The sequence below is a fragment of the Chamaea fasciata genome, unplaced genomic scaffold (assembly GCF_029207755.1).
Source record: "Chamaea fasciata isolate MVZ Bird 193981 ecotype frontalis unplaced genomic scaffold, bChaFas1.0.hap1 SCAF_5, whole genome shotgun sequence".
NCBI lineage: Eukaryota > Metazoa > Chordata > Aves > Passeriformes > Sylviidae > Chamaea > Chamaea fasciata.
Window position 1 is genome coordinate 48,473,306 of NW_027094090.1, and position 16,522 is coordinate 48,489,827.

The 16,522-nt window shown below is 36.0% G+C and overlaps 1 protein-coding gene across 3 annotated transcripts in view; it reads left to right on the top strand.

The window, feature by feature from the left end:
• Nucleotides 1-16,522, top strand: part of ATF7IP (activating transcription factor 7 interacting protein) — an 81,035-nt gene that overhangs the window by 33,039 nt on the left and 31,474 nt on the right. For all 3 annotated transcript variants that reach the window (XM_066183548.1, XM_066183550.1, XM_066183549.1), the window contains exons 2-10: nucleotides 1,203-2,254; nucleotides 6,368-6,448; nucleotides 8,482-8,627; nucleotides 9,776-9,913; nucleotides 10,999-11,064; nucleotides 11,593-11,666; nucleotides 12,156-12,244; nucleotides 13,558-14,196; nucleotides 15,705-15,772. In XM_066183548.1, the coding sequence (XP_066039645.1) occupies nucleotides 1,210-2,254; nucleotides 6,368-6,448; nucleotides 8,482-8,627; nucleotides 9,776-9,913; nucleotides 10,999-11,064; nucleotides 11,593-11,666; nucleotides 12,156-12,244; nucleotides 13,558-14,196; nucleotides 15,705-15,772 (2,346 nt within the window). In that variant the 5' untranslated portion in view covers nucleotides 1,203-1,209. The remainder of the gene's footprint in view (nucleotides 1-1,202; nucleotides 2,255-6,367; nucleotides 6,449-8,481; nucleotides 8,628-9,775; nucleotides 9,914-10,998; nucleotides 11,065-11,592; nucleotides 11,667-12,155; nucleotides 12,245-13,557; nucleotides 14,197-15,704; nucleotides 15,773-16,522) is intronic.

The following is a 16,522-nucleotide window of genomic DNA, read 5'->3' on the forward strand; positions in this document are numbered from 1 at the left end:
TAATTACTGTTAATAAAATTTCTGCATATTTTTGAGAAACTTAATAAAGCTGTATGCTTGATAGGAGTAACTTTATGGTGGTTTGTAGCATCAGTAGACCTGAATTGGTTAGCATCAGCTGATTCAGGATCTTAGTTGTTGAGTTACATTTAGGATATAAGGACTTCTTTTGCTGCGTTGTGCTTCTGAACATTATCGCATATAATCCTTTAAAACTAGGCCATTAAGCAAGACCACGTGGGGAAAAATATGTTTTAAACATCACAATGGATTTGTTTTGTTTAATGGAAACAGATGAAATCAGATTTTGTTGTATTTCAACAAAATCATTATCGCTTCCTAGGTAATGCTAGCTTTAACTCCATGTTTTGATTTGATAAAATAGGTTTTCTGACATTTTTCTTTGACTTTTTATAAACATTTATATTTTTCTTAATACTTCTGTGGGTGGATGGAATGAGTATAACTGTGTTGAGGGGAAACCCACCAGATTTCCTTGAAAGAGGAAGTTTTTCTACAAGGTGCTCCAATACCTGTTGTTTTTGTGGCCACAAATAGTCTTAGTAAAATGTTACTGCAAACTGAATGAAAGCGGTCTAAAAATCGAAGTTAACCATTGTATAGATACAGAGGATTAAAATCGATTTTATTTATGCAGAAAAAGTATCTTAATGATACATTGAGCAATTCTTTGTATATAATGAAGTTTTCTTAAAACTGACTTGCTATAAAAATCTCATTATCTACCTCAATTATTAATTCTGTTTGAAACTTATGAAATTAAGTCTTTTAAGAAGGATGGAAATACTCTTGATCCATCCGCTTACTTTTTTTTTTACCTTTTTATGAGAACAGAGGCTCCTGGCTCTTACCTTAGTATAATATCTATTTTTAATAGAATAGGACAAGACAAGTGGTCTAAAATATGTAGTAAGAATATTACTGTATGATGTTACAGTGTGACCTCTGTGACCTTTGCATAAATGTGTTTGTGCAGCACATAGAGAAACTTGGATTCACTTTTTGAGAAGTCAGATAAAATTTAAGTGTTGACAGGTGTTTCTTTGTTTTTGTCAGTAACATTTGAATTGGTTTACTTTCAAATGTACTAAACGTTACAGTCTTTCTTAGTAGCAGTGTAATATGACAATGATATTTTTTTTTATCTTTACTGTTCTTTTCTGTTTTGTTTTGTTTTTAAGGGCCAAGATGGATAGCACAGAGGAACCTCAGAAAAAAGTGTTTAAAGCACGAAAAACAATGAGAGTAAGTGATCGACAACAACTTGAAGCTGTCTATAAGGTCAAAGAGGAGCTGTTGAAGACACCTGAAGTGAAACTGTTAAACGGTAAACATGAGAATGGAGATTCTGATACAAATTCCCTTTTGAGCAATACAGACTGTACGGAAGACAAGAAAGAAATCAATGGTGTGGTCGACTTGTGTGTTAACTCTGAAGAAGGAAGAACAGCTTGTGATGAAATTAGTGAGACCAAAAGCCCTGAAAGTAGGGCAGGAAACATAGTCAATGACATAGAATCCAAATCACTAATGGTGAATGTTACTGAGAATGTTACTCCTGAGCAAGCTAAAGATACTGACATTGCAGTAGAATGTGAGGCTGAAAATGGAGTTGGTAGCAGTAAAGATAACTTCCATGAAGAAAATAATAGAAAAGGTCATTTGGACCAAAGAAAGAATGATATCCCATTGGAAGATGAAAGTAAATCAGTCTGTGATATTAGTGACTCTTCGGAAGAGAAGGGAGAAACAAATGATTTACCTGTTAATTCCAGTTCATCTGGTGAGGGAGAGAGGATTGAAGAAGTAACTGTTGAAGAGGTTGTTGGAGAAGCAGCCATCTCCAGCAGTATGGAAGCTGACCAGGAAAAGCAAGAAGGCAGTGCAGGACTTTTAGAAACCACTGTTTCAAAGACAATAGATGAGCCAAGTGAAAGTATCTTGGACAATACTGACTGTATGGAAACAGATGACATTATTCCAATTTTGGAAAAACTAGCCCCTGCTGAAGATGATCTGAGCTGTTTTTCTAAAAGTTCTCTGCTTCCAGTGGATGACACAGTCCCAGATTTAGAAGAGAAAATAGACAACTGTTTGGGTTCACCATCCAAGCAGGAAAGCAACGAAAGTCTGCCAAAAGAGGCATTCTTAGTACTGTCTGATGAAGAGGATCCCTGTGATGAGAAGGAGGAATGTGTTGAAGGAATAGTACCAAACAAGTCAAGTCTTCCAGGTAAGAATTTTCTAAATCATTAATTTTCATTCAGGTTTGAGATTTTGTTGATTTCTTAGAATGACGCACCTTGTGGCAGGTTTTTAAATAAAAAAGGCAATCTTACCCACCAGTAATGTTATGTAGTCTTAGTTTCCAAGAGTGGTATTTGAAGCCCAGGAAGAAAACTTAGCACCAAAAAATGGTCATATTCGAGATGTGGGTTGTTTTGATTTTTTTGTTTATTTGCTTTGGATTTTGGATTTAGGGTTTTTTTGTTGTTTTCTTGTTGGTTTGCTTTGCATTTTTTTCATACTCCATAAATTTAGGTGGTAACTTGGGTGAGGTAGTGGATGAAAAAAGAGGAAAGATGTGTAATTGTCAGAGAGGGAACAGAAAGATTTGGCAGAGGAGAAGTGGATTCACTTACTGCCTTCACAGGGAAGAAGGGATTTCAGCTTTCTTTAACATGCAAATAACTGATAAGGAAAAAACACACATGTAATCCAGGTGTGCCTCAACTTTTTGTTCTCATATCATATAGCTTTTATTCATTTAACTCAGTGGTTTTTATCTAAGTTTTCTTTGATGGCTATGGCAACTGATTGATGCTTTTAAATGTTAAGTGTGGGATCTCTTCATATAGTTAGCGGAACATTTTTCTAAGTTAAACTCAATGGATGTCCTTTGTAGTGTACTGTTTCATACAGTTCTGTAAGCTTCTTTTCTTTTTGACAATGGACAGTCATTGCTATACTGTTGTACTTCTGAAAATAAAACAGATTAGTTATTTACTGGTAAGTTGACACTGTTCTTTTATCTGTAATTAAGGAAGATGTTGTTTCAAATTATCTTTGGGTTGGAATTATTTTGTTGGGTTTTTTCCTCCCCCTCTTCTCCCCAAACCTCCCCATTGTATAGCTTTTATTAAAATATCACCATATTAACCCAAGTGTGTTTAAATATGGCTGACTGGGTAGAAATTTCATAGCTTAAACAAGATTCAGGCTTTAGTCTCTGGGAAGTTAGTAACCATAGGTTTTCCAGTCCTGTTTTATTAATGGCATTCTGAGTCTTCAGTCTCTAAAACAGCTAGAGAAACAGAGAGGAACGTCTCTTCAGCCCTGCTTTAGACTCCTTTTCTAGTATTTACCTTTAAATTATGCTAGTTAAATATAGATAAGGTAGGTTCCATAGTTTCTGCTAAGAACCTTATTTAGGCATTAGCTGTTGTCAATGAGGTTGAAAAAGTGATACCATTGTTGTGCAATTAAAGTCTTCCAGAAACAATTGGAGGTGGCGGAAGCAGAGGCAAAGAAGGTTGTGTAGTTGTGTCAAAATTGTGATATTACAAGTCCCTTTTATGAAATGAACATTACAAATAAATTGGTTATCATTGTTCTCACTGCGGTTTAAGAGTTCTCTCGTTGAAGCCATTAGGTTTACTTTTTTTCATCTTACCCAATAAAAAAACACTCTGGAGTCACAGAGGAATTTGCTATGGAGCAAAAAGACTGAAATGAATGTTAAATACTGGACTACAGTTTGCAGAAGTTTTAAAATTAATGTATCCAGCAAGACTTTTTCAGATTTTTAGTTTTGGTGACAAGACAAATTCTTTTGACTAGTTGTTTTATTCATTGGCTAGTAACAGTTTATGACCCTTAGAGTTGGGTGGCTGTAACTGAGACTATATTTAATGAAAATTGGTCACTATGATGTTCTGTTTTAATCAGCAACAAAGATAATAGCAGAGAGGTTGCATAGGCAGGAAACAGTTGTATGAGAAAACAGGTAGAGTTACCTTATAAAGAGTAACTTTTAGAAAGAGTTTGTGAAAATTAAAATTGTGGAGACCATATGGAGATAATTTCAAGATGCTGTATTGGAGAAACAGGTGCAAACTGCTCAGTTAAGAAGTGAGATTTCAACAAGTCCAGCTAAAAACCAACATGGCTAAACAACAGTGTAAGAATGGTACTAGTAGACTTTATTCAAATGGACAGATTAATGAATGCCTTTCCCAAGTGGAATTGGCAACTATAATAGCTATGTTGTCAAAAAGCCTTGGAGCTTTTTGTGTAAGCAAACAAGCATGTGACAAGGAAGCCCTGATGTGAATTATCTAGGATATCCAAACACAAGTGATTTCTTACCGAGAACTTTTGGAAATGAAACAGTAAAATGGAAAGTCCTTGTGTAGCAAATAATCAGCTGAAAAATGAAAAATAAATTCAGAGTTACAGGGACTGTGCTGTGTGACAGAATTAACAATTTGCCTAAAATGAATGGTAACTAATGAGGTGACAATCTGCTGATATGAAGAACTGGAGAAGACTTTTACAATGCTGATTGATTGAGGAACAAACATGGCAGGTGCAACTCACTGTGGTTATCTACGAAGTGGTGCACATGAGTACAAAACTCATAATTTGATCAGAAGGTAGAGCTGACTCACCACTCAATAAAAATATTTCACGATTATAGTAGGTACTTTTGAGGACACATTGATAAAATGGCAGTTGAAGAAAGCAATTGAAAAATTATTGGAATAAATTAAGAAACTGAGGAAAACTTTGATACACCAAGCTCATGGGAGGCCAGCAAGGTTGCATTCATTGCTTCTGCCTGGCAAGTGTCAGGATAATGAGATCACAGCTTTAGCAGTGAGCTAAGCTGATAGCCGGTTGTGAAATTTTCTCCTCCTTAACTGAAGACTTTAGCTGGGCATCATGTTTAAAGCAGTTTTAGTTAAATGAGCTAGATTGGTTCATGGTAATGGAAATTAGTTAGGAAACAACCTTCTCATCCCTGATATTACTTGTCCTCTATATAGAACTGAAAAAAACCCTTAGCTTTGAATTTTGTAACATGTTTTAAAGACATGATAGGTATGTGTATCTTTCCGTGGAATATTTGTGTCTTTCAGCTGCATATTAAAATTTCTGAATTATCTTGAACTTAGCAATTCTCCTTCAGATTCATAGGAAAATGAGTCCTATTCATTCATAGCAATTAAATACCTGAAGCTTATCTCTAAGTCTTAAAAAGCAGGTGGCATAGGCATTATGCTAATTTATTACCTTAAAAGTAAATCATACTTGGATTGAAGAATTTGCATTATGAATATTATTTTTTACATTAATAGGAAAAATAAAAATAATGCCAGGTTGTTGGGTTTTGACTCTTTCCTTTTTCTGATTTATTAGGTAGGTTGTTTTGAATCATTTAAATTTTCTTCACAATAGAAGGGAGACTTAAGAAAGCATCAAGCATACCTTTGCAACCAGAACTTTCCTGAGAAAAACTACTAAACTCTGCTGTAGTAAAAATGAATATAGGAAAATGAAGAGGTGTACAGATCAAGATGTTCATAACAGTGCTTACTTGCTCTGTTATATTCTGGATAGATTTGACTGTAATCTTAAAAGCAATAGTTATGTGTTGTATCTAGCAAGCACAGAAATATATAATGGAAGCTTGTTTCATACACATGTATGAAACACGTAATGGAAGCTTGTGGAACATATAATAAAATTTTTGGGGAAATGCTACCATTTTTATATTTGTGTGTTTGGTGGCTTCAGTTTTTTCACTATTTAACCATTTCCTAATGACTAGTCCTAAATTGTGATACTTTACATTAGCAAGAAACTTCAAATTAAAATTATATTTATTAACATAAATCAAGGCCTTTCCTACCATTAAGATAATGGTTGAAGTTGCCAATTGTAAATAGAGAAACATATTAATATTTTGTTACTGAAATTTTTGTACTTTCTCCCTCAGTTGAAAAGTAAGCTAGAACAATTAGTTGAGAACTTTAGCTACATTAAAAATACATCATTTTGTTTCAGAGGTAATTGATACATGCTGCCCTCATAATTACAGTTCAGTAGTTCTGGTTTAAATGTTAAGCATCTTCAGAAGTGAGTCTTAATGATAGTTCAGATTTTTGGTTTGAGGGTATCCCCTTATTTTTTCATATCTACATCCCCTTTTTATCATTCTTGTTTCTCTTGCCTTCCCTCACATGTTTTTTCATAAGTTTTCTTATTTCATTAGTCAAAATAGAACTGTTAGAAGATTTTTGTGGAACTGAGTGTCACATGGATTTTTTTCTTCTGTTTATAGAGGAGGGGGAGAGAAAAAAGGACTGTGAAGATAAAGAAGGAGAAGAGGTCCACAAAGAAGAAGAGAAACAAACAGAGAAAAGTATGTGATGTTAAAACCATTATGTTTCACTCGGTTGTATGTGTTAGAAGCACAGAATCATTAGGTTTGGAAGCGGCCTTTGTTGGTTATCTAGTCCAATACCCCTTTTAAAAACCAGGTCAACTAGAAAGCAGTTTGCCCAGAACCACGTCCTGACAGGTTTTGAATATTTCCACAGGCAAAGATTTCACAAATTTCCAGTGTTCTGATCCCAGTGTTTCACCACCCTCCCAGTGAAAAGGTTTTTAAATGTTTGAGTGGAAATTCCTGTATTTAAGTTTACATCCATTTTTCTTGTCCTGTCACTGCTATTCACTAAGTCTTGCTCTTTGTTCATTTTCCACCTCTCAGGTAATCCACAAACATGATAAAATCTCCCCAAATGGCCTTCTCCAGTTGAACAGTTCCAGCTCTTGATGAATGCTCCTATCTCTAAAACATCTTAGTGACTCTACATTGCACTCTCTCCAGTATGCTCACTTTTTTTTTTTTTTTTTTCAGTTAGAGGGGCAGAATTGGACAAAAGACTCAAGGTTCAGGTTCACATTCCCTGGTTTGAGGGCAATAAGTGCCTCCCTCAACCTCTTGTCAGTGCACATTCTCTGGTAGCCAAGAATGTTGTTGGCCTTCTTTGCCAACAGGGCACATTGCTGGCCCATGTTCAACTTCATGTACGTGAAGACCACCAGGCCCTTTTCTGAAAAGGTGTTTTCCAGCCAGTGAATTCCCAGCCTGGACTAATACATGGTTTTATTGCTACCCAAGTGTAGTACTTGGGCTTCTCCTTTCCTTAAACTTCATGGGGTTCTTGTTTGCCCATTTCTCCAATTTGTCAGTGTGACTGTGAATGGCAGTATAACCATGTAGGAGTGTACAAATCACTCCTTCCAGTTTTGTATCCCTTTCAAGTTGCTGCAGATATCCTCTTAGCCCATTATCTAGGTCATGAATGAAGACGGTAGTGTTGGTACCAGTAGCATCTGCTGGTGTGCATTACTGAGCTCTAGCTGGACTGTGTACCAATAGTCATTGTTCCTGGACCCCAACAGTTGAGCCAGTCCAATTATCTAGGCCATACATCAAGAATTTTATGCTGGTTTACGTGTCAGAAGCATTATTAAAGATGCTCTCCTCTCATCTACCAGGCCAATGGTCTCACTGTAGAAGGCTGATGATGCATGATTTCCCCTTGATAAATCCATTCTATTCCCCATCACCTCCTTCTTAATAGGCTTAGAGATGGTTTCTATCTAGACTTACTTGCTCCATCATGTTCCCTGGGACTGAGGCTGATAATCCTGTAGTTCTCTGGGTCCTTGTTATGCAGTCTGAAGATTATTTAAAAGCAGCTGTCCCTCCTGTCCTCAAGAACCTTCTGGACACAGTGCCAGGAGCTGGAGGAGTGAATGAGGTCTCTTTGGTTCTTTTGTGCTTCATCACTGTGATGAAAATGCCTTTTATAATCTAGTTCTGTTTTGATCCTGTTCTTCTGTTAGATTTTTACTTTCCTTCTTAACCAAGAAGTGAAAAAAGAGTTTGAATGGTTTTTCAGTCAGGTTTTGGAGGTACGAGTTAAAACTTCATGGTAGGTAAATACAGTTAATTGCTGTTATAGTTAAATGAGATGTAGTTTTGTTTGGCTGAAATTCTGAGGAGAGGATTCCTTTTTTCATAAGAAGGAAAAGGAATTGCTTCTCAGAAGCCATGTTTCGTTATAGGATGGTGCTGATAGGAGCCAGAAGAACTGGTGGGAAGTTCTGGAGAGGGGAATGGTGGTACTAGAACCATTTTGCAGTTGGGGCAGCGATTGGGTGAATCACAAAGCAGAACGTCACTGACAGGGCAGTAATGTACAGATACTAGAAGGGCTGGTTTTGTACTTTGTTGTCATCAAGCATGTTTTTCCAGAGGCATTCCTACTGGTTTAGAATGAAAAAGCTTATTCTGAGAACAACTTCATAGTAGTCATGGCATTCTGAACATACCTGTTTTTTCAGGAGTTCCTCATGAGCAGTTGTATCTAATTTTTCCAGGTGAAGCATCAAAGAGAAAGCGTTCCAAATCTGAGGACATGGACAATGTTCATTCTAAACATCGTCGGTACATGGGAGAAGATTATGAAGCAGAACTCCAAGTACAAATTACAACCAGAAAGGATGTTGACCTAAAATTACAAAAGGTAGAACAGAGGTGCAGAACAAAGAACTATACACACACCTGTCACTCGTGTTCCATCTTTGAGTTAGCAGTCCTTCTGCGCACACACTCTGTGTCCCCAAACACTTTCTCTTTTTTGTGGTTGAACATAGGATGTAATTCAAATAACAAAGGTGCTTAATTCATATAAAGTTCTATATAGCCCTCCTTTTAAGAAGAGACCAAATACCATTTGAAAACTATTCTGCAGGAGTTATATTTGAAATGTATTATACTTAGTCTCATGTGACTCTAGACTGAAAATGTTAGTAAAGAATGTATTTCACCATGAAGTTTATATGGGGTGCACTTTATTGCGTGCCTAACCTTTAAAAAAAGGCAGTCTCCAAACAAGCGTATAATCAGCCTGGCATTTTGCAGATTTTTGTAGAGCTGTTAAGAGCCTGATTGCACCATTGCTGTATAAGGACCCTATGGTCTTGAAGAAAAGAAAATTGTGCTGTTCTTCTATTAGTTCATTAGCTGGCACGTGTTTTAACTTCATTAATTTAGGATGGCAAAACCTGAACCACATTAGTTGCTTATTTATTTTTGTTTCCTAAGAAAACTTTTTACACTGCAGTAGGTATAGAAGGGAGAAAACCACTAAATAATAATTTTTATCAAGTAAACTTTGTGAAAACCAGTCTTTTCTTGCACTTCTTAGCTTCTGCAAGAAAGGCAACACTGCCTTTTTGCTAGGGGAAAATACATCTCAGAAAGAAGTTTTTGTTGAATGTCTTAAGTTTCTGTTCTTTGAATGCCAATGTCCCACTCAAAAATAGAAAAGTAAGAACAATCAATTTGTGTAAGCACTGCACTTTAAAGAAAATCTTCTGTTACTAAGGTTCTTTTTATACATAGTAAGATTCTATAGCCTTACCATACTGCAAGGAAATGGATTTGTTGAATTAATGGCAAACCATTAGTATTTTCCAAAATTATGTAGAAACTTAGCTGTGCAACCACATGCTTATTGCTGACTGTAGATATATGTGATTGACAGGGCACGAGAGTTGTCATTATTCTGTTTATAGCAGGTATTTGTTAGGAGTTGAGAATATTTTTATAAATGGTCCTCCAAATTTTGGGATTGCATTGTTGGTTTTTTTTAATATGACAATTTTGCAGATTATCCAGAGACTGTTAGAAGAAAAACTTACCGCTTTACAGTGTGCGGTATTTGACAAGACTCTGGCAGACTTGAAAACCCGAATGGAGAAAGTGGAATGCAACAAGAGGCATAAAACTGTGCTTACTGAAATGCAGGTGAGTGTTTGTGTGTTCAGCTCTATACTCGGGTCAAATGCAAAATTAGCTTTCTCAATACTTAGTAGTAAGGTTCCTACAGTTGCCAGTAGGGAAACCATTTTGACTCTGCGAGGGGAGCAGCAAATACTAATGTTCCTTTTGAGTTGTAAAACTTTTTTTCCTACTCAGAAGGGGGGAAGCAACCAGTTAATCATACAGAAACCCTGAAGTGGATCTTCCATCTGGCAGACTGATCCATTAGGTGTTAGTAGACTGCTTTTCCACTCTTCTGTTCCATTTACACATTTTTCAAAAAAATGCCAAGTATGAAAATACCTGAGGTCTTTCTGAAGCTGGAAATTTGCATAAAAATGGGAACATGCAGAAAGGAGAGGACAGTAGCACTAGACTTTGAACATTCTACATAACATGTTGTTTCCCCAGAATGTAAACAGTTGATGTTCTAGCAAGGAAGCAAGTAGCTAGTATTGAATGCTGTATGCTTTCCTGCATTCTTTGTCGAAAATATGTACATAGTGGTGACATGAAGAACATCACAAAATGCAAAGAATTTTGAACTGACAAGACAATTAAAAGCTTATCTCATAACAAGTTCCAACAATAAGGCCATTTAAATTTTTTCATTAAAAGAAATATGGAGTTTGCCAGATCAGTTCCCACTCTAAAACTCTGTCCTCTAGTTGCCGCAGACATTTTGTGTTGTCTTAAGTACTTTCAATATACTTGTTTACCAGTATCTTTAGCCATCAACTAGTGTCAAATTATTAACTTCATATAAGGCTTTCAATTATGTAGTTTTGTGGGAACATGCAAGGTGGATTCAGTTTGTGCAGTTGTGAATAGGAAGGAAAATAATTAAACTTGTCTCTAAGAGACCTTGATTGTGATGCATACGTTTGTCTTGCTGCTATAATATAGTTGAAATAGCATAGTTATTCTTCCTTGAAATACAGTACAATTTCCCTGGTGTGAAAATAGCCTTTGATTTGATGTCTTAGTTATATATCTTTTAGTTTGTAAAATTTCTTTGATGGTTCTTGGGGATTTATGGTTTTGTTTGTTTTCATCTTCTTCCTGTTTAGGCTAAAATTGCGAGATTGACAAAGAGGGTTGGAGCAGCCAAGGAGGACTTGAAGAAGAGACAGGAAGTAAGAACTAGATTCATTGGGGTCTGGTGTTTTTTTCTGAGTTAACCTAAGTCTTGTTTTGGAAAATAAAGAAAATTTATGTGAGGAAAGATGTGACTTTTTCATTTAATGGCATTGACAAAGCAAGTTTGTCTGGTTTGGTTAAAGAAGTCTTAACATCTGTTATGTAATTCTGATTTGTACAGAAGCTTCTTTAGCCATTTTTCGTGTGAAAACACCTTAAACTGTATGTAACTGAATCTAATTTATTTAATTATGAAGAGTACAGTGTAAATAAAAAGTGCATCCCACTACCTTGATTCTGAGGGGTGAGAGGTGGAAGAGGAAAGAGAGGATATAGAAGGGGGAGGCAGTAGGACCAAGGAGATTTTGGGTATTTGTAAAATTTATCAAATTCTCCTGCAATGTTGACTTCAGAAAATGAATCTCTCACATAGCAGTGAATGGATATGAAATATAATCAAAGCATAAGTTTGCAAGCTGACTTAGAGTTGCTTTGTTATGCTCTCTCTCTCTCACTCTGTGTAGAATGTGGCAAATGCACCTGTGTCTCCAGGGAAAGCAGCACCTGACACTGCAAATGTAAACAATGCCACTTATCGGTAAGCAAAGCACATCACTGGGACCATGTTAAAATTTACAAAAGGACACTTCAGATGATCTCCGTATTTTTTTTTTAATTATTGTTCTTCTTTTTCCTTCATTGCTCTTCACTTGTAAAATATGATTTGCTTTTACAGAAGTCATAAATTGACAGAATTTAACCCATTCTTGGTTAAATTTAGCATCAGCTTCAGCATTTAAAAAATTATAGGTAACAGTGGAAGTTTAATTTCAAGAACAGGAAAATTCTTATGATGCAAGACAAGCTTGGTGCAAGGACTTGAAAATTTATAAATAATTCCGTACTTCATTTTATTAGGGAAATATCCAAAGTTAATTTGCCTGAGAAGTAAAAAAAGGATTTAGAAAAGAAAATCTCAAAGAAAAGAAGAGCTGTAAAATTAGGGATTTTTTCACCGTTGTACTGTTCATAAATACTCCTTACGCGGCTTATTGAGAGAAACGTTAACTCAAACTTCGTTCCTTAGAAATGCTGGCACAGTGAGGCAAATGCTGGAGTCAAAGAGAAATGTAGGAGAGAGCACACCAGCAACTTTTCAAGCCCCTGTGAATCCAGGTAAGAAAATGCCTATGGACTATAAACACATTTCTTAAAACTTTTTGCTTTCCATTATAGAAATAACTAACTGAAGAGAGCAAAACTGATTTTACTCCTTTTTTCTGACATAAAAAAATGATTATTTTTAGTTCTCTAGCGCATTCCCAGTTTATATTTGTGTAGTCTACTTACCAGATATGGGAAAAAATGTGCTGATTTGGCCAAGCTGAACTTGTGGTAAATTAGATGCTTCAGGAGACTGCATGCTGGGTATGGCAGCAAAACTAGCTGCCAAGAACTGAAACACATCTCAGGCCCCTTATTGTACTTGATCATAATAGGATGCTGATGATATCCTTTCCTCTACCTAATGACTATAGAAATTGAGTGGGAAACTAACAGCAGTTATAAATCCCATTTCTTAAAGGAGTCATGTTGAAAAATGGAATTTCTAGATTAAAATTTTATTAGGAATGTAGACTCAAACTCACCATTAATTTATTCATATAGTCACACTGACCTTGGTTATAAAAATAGTTTGTTTAATATTGAATGCTGAATCTTTCCCACACAATTATCTTACAGTTTGCATGTACTGGCTTTCAGTAGAGTATTTTGCTCCTGATCTTTAGAATTGATCCTGAAATTTTGTTGTATAAAAGTCAGTATCTTCTCTTGACACATTAATACTTGGTTTTGGTAGAACCTTCTGGATACAAGGTCCTGCCTATACAAGGCAAGTTAGTCATAACTGACATAGTTTTTGTTTTCTTGTGTTTTGTGAAGCACCAGTTGCTCTGCCATTTCTGTAATGGGTGTTTAAAATGCTGTAATTGGTGTTTTCAACAGTTAAATCTTGGAGCTTTCTTCAAGCCTGTGTCATAATTCTGTATCTTTTTTTCTGACGTTTCTTATAAACAGAAATGCAGTATTGACTGTATCTTTAACGTGGCATTGTCTAAAACAGAAGAATAGTACCCATGGCCTTTATTGGTAAAAAGAAGTAAATATACACTACAGTTTTCATAGAATCATAGAATTTTCTGGGTTGGAAGGGACCTTTAAAGATCATCTAGTCCAACCCTGCCACCATGGGCCAGGGCGTCTTTCACAAGATCAAGTTGCTCAAAGCCCTGTCCAGCCTGATGTTGAACATTTAAAATGATAGGGCATTCACAGTCACTCTGGAGAACCAGTTCCAGTGACTCGCTGCCCTCATCATGAATTGTTTCCATTCATTGTGTTGCAGTGAAACTTCCAATTTGATTCAAGTGATTAATTTTTTTTTTTTTTTTTTTTTTTTTTTTGTGTGTGTGTGTGTGTGCGTGTAGTGCCTGCTTCCAGTCTTGCTGCTTCTCCAGCAGTTGTCAGTGGACATCCTAAGCTTCAGACTCCAGTGTCCTCCACCAGCTCTTTGACAACAGCAGTGCTTCCCACAGCTAACACGGCTACGGTTGTAGGCGCTAATCAAGTGCCCACTGGCAGCACTCAGTCAGTGTCTGTCTCATTGCAGTCTTTGCCCGTAATCCTGCATGTACCAGTGGCAGTGTCATCCCAGACTCAGCTTCTGCAAGGCCACCCAGGGACTTTGGTCTCTAACCAGCAGTCAGGCAATGTTGAATTTATATCTGTACAAAACTCGTCTACAGTTGGTAGCCTTACCAAAACTACAGTGTCTTTGGCATCAACTAACACAACTAAACCAAATAACATGCCACATGTACCCAGTCCTGGTATTCAAAGAAACTCTACAGCCAGTGCTGGGTCAATAGGCACAACGTTGGCAGTACAGGCTGTTTCTACTGCACATCCTGTTTCCCAGACCACAAGGACTTCTTTGCCCACAGTGGGTACTCCAGGACTTCATAATGCGACCACCAGTCGACCCCCCCTACAGATGAAGGTTCCTCTCTCTGCATTTAATAATACAGCTCCTACTGAACCACCCACCATTGCAGCACCCAAGATTGGTAAGTTAGTTTGAATGTTGACACTGGCAGAGGAAGATAGTGGTCAGAGAGAAACATAAAACAGCACTCCGTGGAAAATTGTTTCTTAATGTGTTTTACAGAGATGGTTCTTCTAGGTTGCATTTCCATTGAAATTTTCAAGATCAAAATAATCTCCATGACAGATCTGTTTCAGGTATTGTTGAAAATAAACTCCCCCTAGAGGGAGTCAGCAGTGTGGCTTTGTAAGCTTTGTTTTATTTGGAATTTGATTTATATAATTCCTAGCATGAAGTCAGAAACTCATATCATTAAGAACTTGGTATTTATTTTTAATACAGCCTCTCAGAATAATATGAACTACCTTTCTAAGCAAAGGCATGCTGAAAGTAAAGTATAATCGTAACTTAATTTTCGTGGCACTTTAAAGTAAACAAAGTGGGAGAAAAAACCAACTGAATACAAACCTACTTCCAAAGGAGTACACTTACAGTATTTAAATAAAGTCTCTAAACAAAATAAATGTTCAGATAACAATAATTAGATTATTCTTTTAAAATATTTTTTCTCAACCTTTGGTCCTGCCCTGATGGTTGTCACTTTTGATTTTACATACCTTGAATTTTTTTATAAGAGGTTTTCAAGATTTGTAAGGCAGTTGGAGTTATAGCAAGTGCCTCATTGTCACAATATAATATTAAAAGGATCTCAAGCAGAACTTGACATCAGAACTAGTTTCATTTCATTTTCCTGTATCTAAGTTACCTATGCTAAAATACGTGCTCCGTAGAGTTAGACATTTATGTTTTACATTGACTCTTAACTCCAAAGCAAATAGAAGTGATTTAAGACAACATAAAAAGGGCTGTGACTGATGAGATACAGTGACAAAAGGGAGGACCTATGTGTCCAAGGAATGTCTCATTTTATGCAGTTTCCATAGATTTACTTTATACCCTAGTAGTTTTCTCACTAGCATTGAAACACTGATTTGGGCCAGCACTGGTGCTGATAAACTCTTGTTAAAATTAAAAGGAATGCGAACAGCATTTGAATTTATATATTTACATCAAATATTAAAGCAGCTTCTTAAATTTCTAGTTTAATGTTTTGGCTGAGGTACTAAAGGGTACTCAGTCTTCCTCTCTCGGTTATATATTTTGCGGTCTCTTTAACCATCCTTTTTTCAGTCAGGTCTTTTTTTGTACAGAAATATTTAATAATTTTATTAATTTTCAGTTGAATAGCTTATCAGTATGCATACAGAGGGAGGAGAGCTTTGAGTTATAATTTGTGCTCAGGCAAGGAAATTGCTCACAAATGCTTTTAATATACTGTCAAACTTGCAAGGAAAGGAACACATTAATCAAACTTGAATACTTAAAATTGAAAACTGGGGCTAAATGTAAAATAGGTCACATACTGAATGTTTTGTGTCAAACAATTTTGTATATTGCCTTCAAATATAATGGGTAGCTATAATTACTATTGATTAGATACTGCAAATGAACAATTTCTTGACCCCTTAGAAAACCAGGCAAGCAGGCCACCAACAGATACTTCGGCAAACAAGCGACCTGCTGAGGGAACAACACAGGTAGGCTGTTGATTGTTTTTATTTAAATTTCTAAAGTTACAATCCACAGGAGATTTTCTTTACCTTTATTGATTATAATGAAACAAATTTAGTTTCTTTTGTGCCATCCCTTCTAATTTCTCTCAGTTTATATTTCTCTTCTTCTGATTCACTGTTGCTTGCAGCATGGGCTTCTGATAATTTTTTCAGAAGTTTTCTGATGGGATTTTTGTAGGTAGACAAGTTGGTGTAAATCAGGAGCAGACTAAAAATTGTCTGCTGAAACAGAGCTGGCATACAAAGAAAAGACTGCCCAATCTTTGTCTGAATGGCTTGAACTTACAGCTATAAGTATTTTATAAATTATTGCAGTGCTCTCATTCTTACAGTAATCCAGAAGTTAAAACTGGAATTCTGATGTTTGATTGTCATAAATCATGGGAGGGAAAAAAAAAAAGGAAAAGAAACCTTCTTCAGGAATTGCTACTTCATGATAATGGATAACTTGCAATACTTCTGGATTCCTTGTCTAAAATTTGTTGAACTTGCTTTGTACTTTTAAGTTTGAAATTTAGCTATATAAAATTCTCCATAAATAATTTTGTCTGTCTGTAGCTATTTCACAAAGCACCTCATATTTAACTATTACTGTTAACCAGAAGTCATTTATTAAGGGGAATAAAATTAATTTCTTCTAGACAACATTTCCAAATTTATTGGTGTCTCAAGGTACAGTTAACCTAAATTGTATTTCAAAGCAAGAAGAAAATA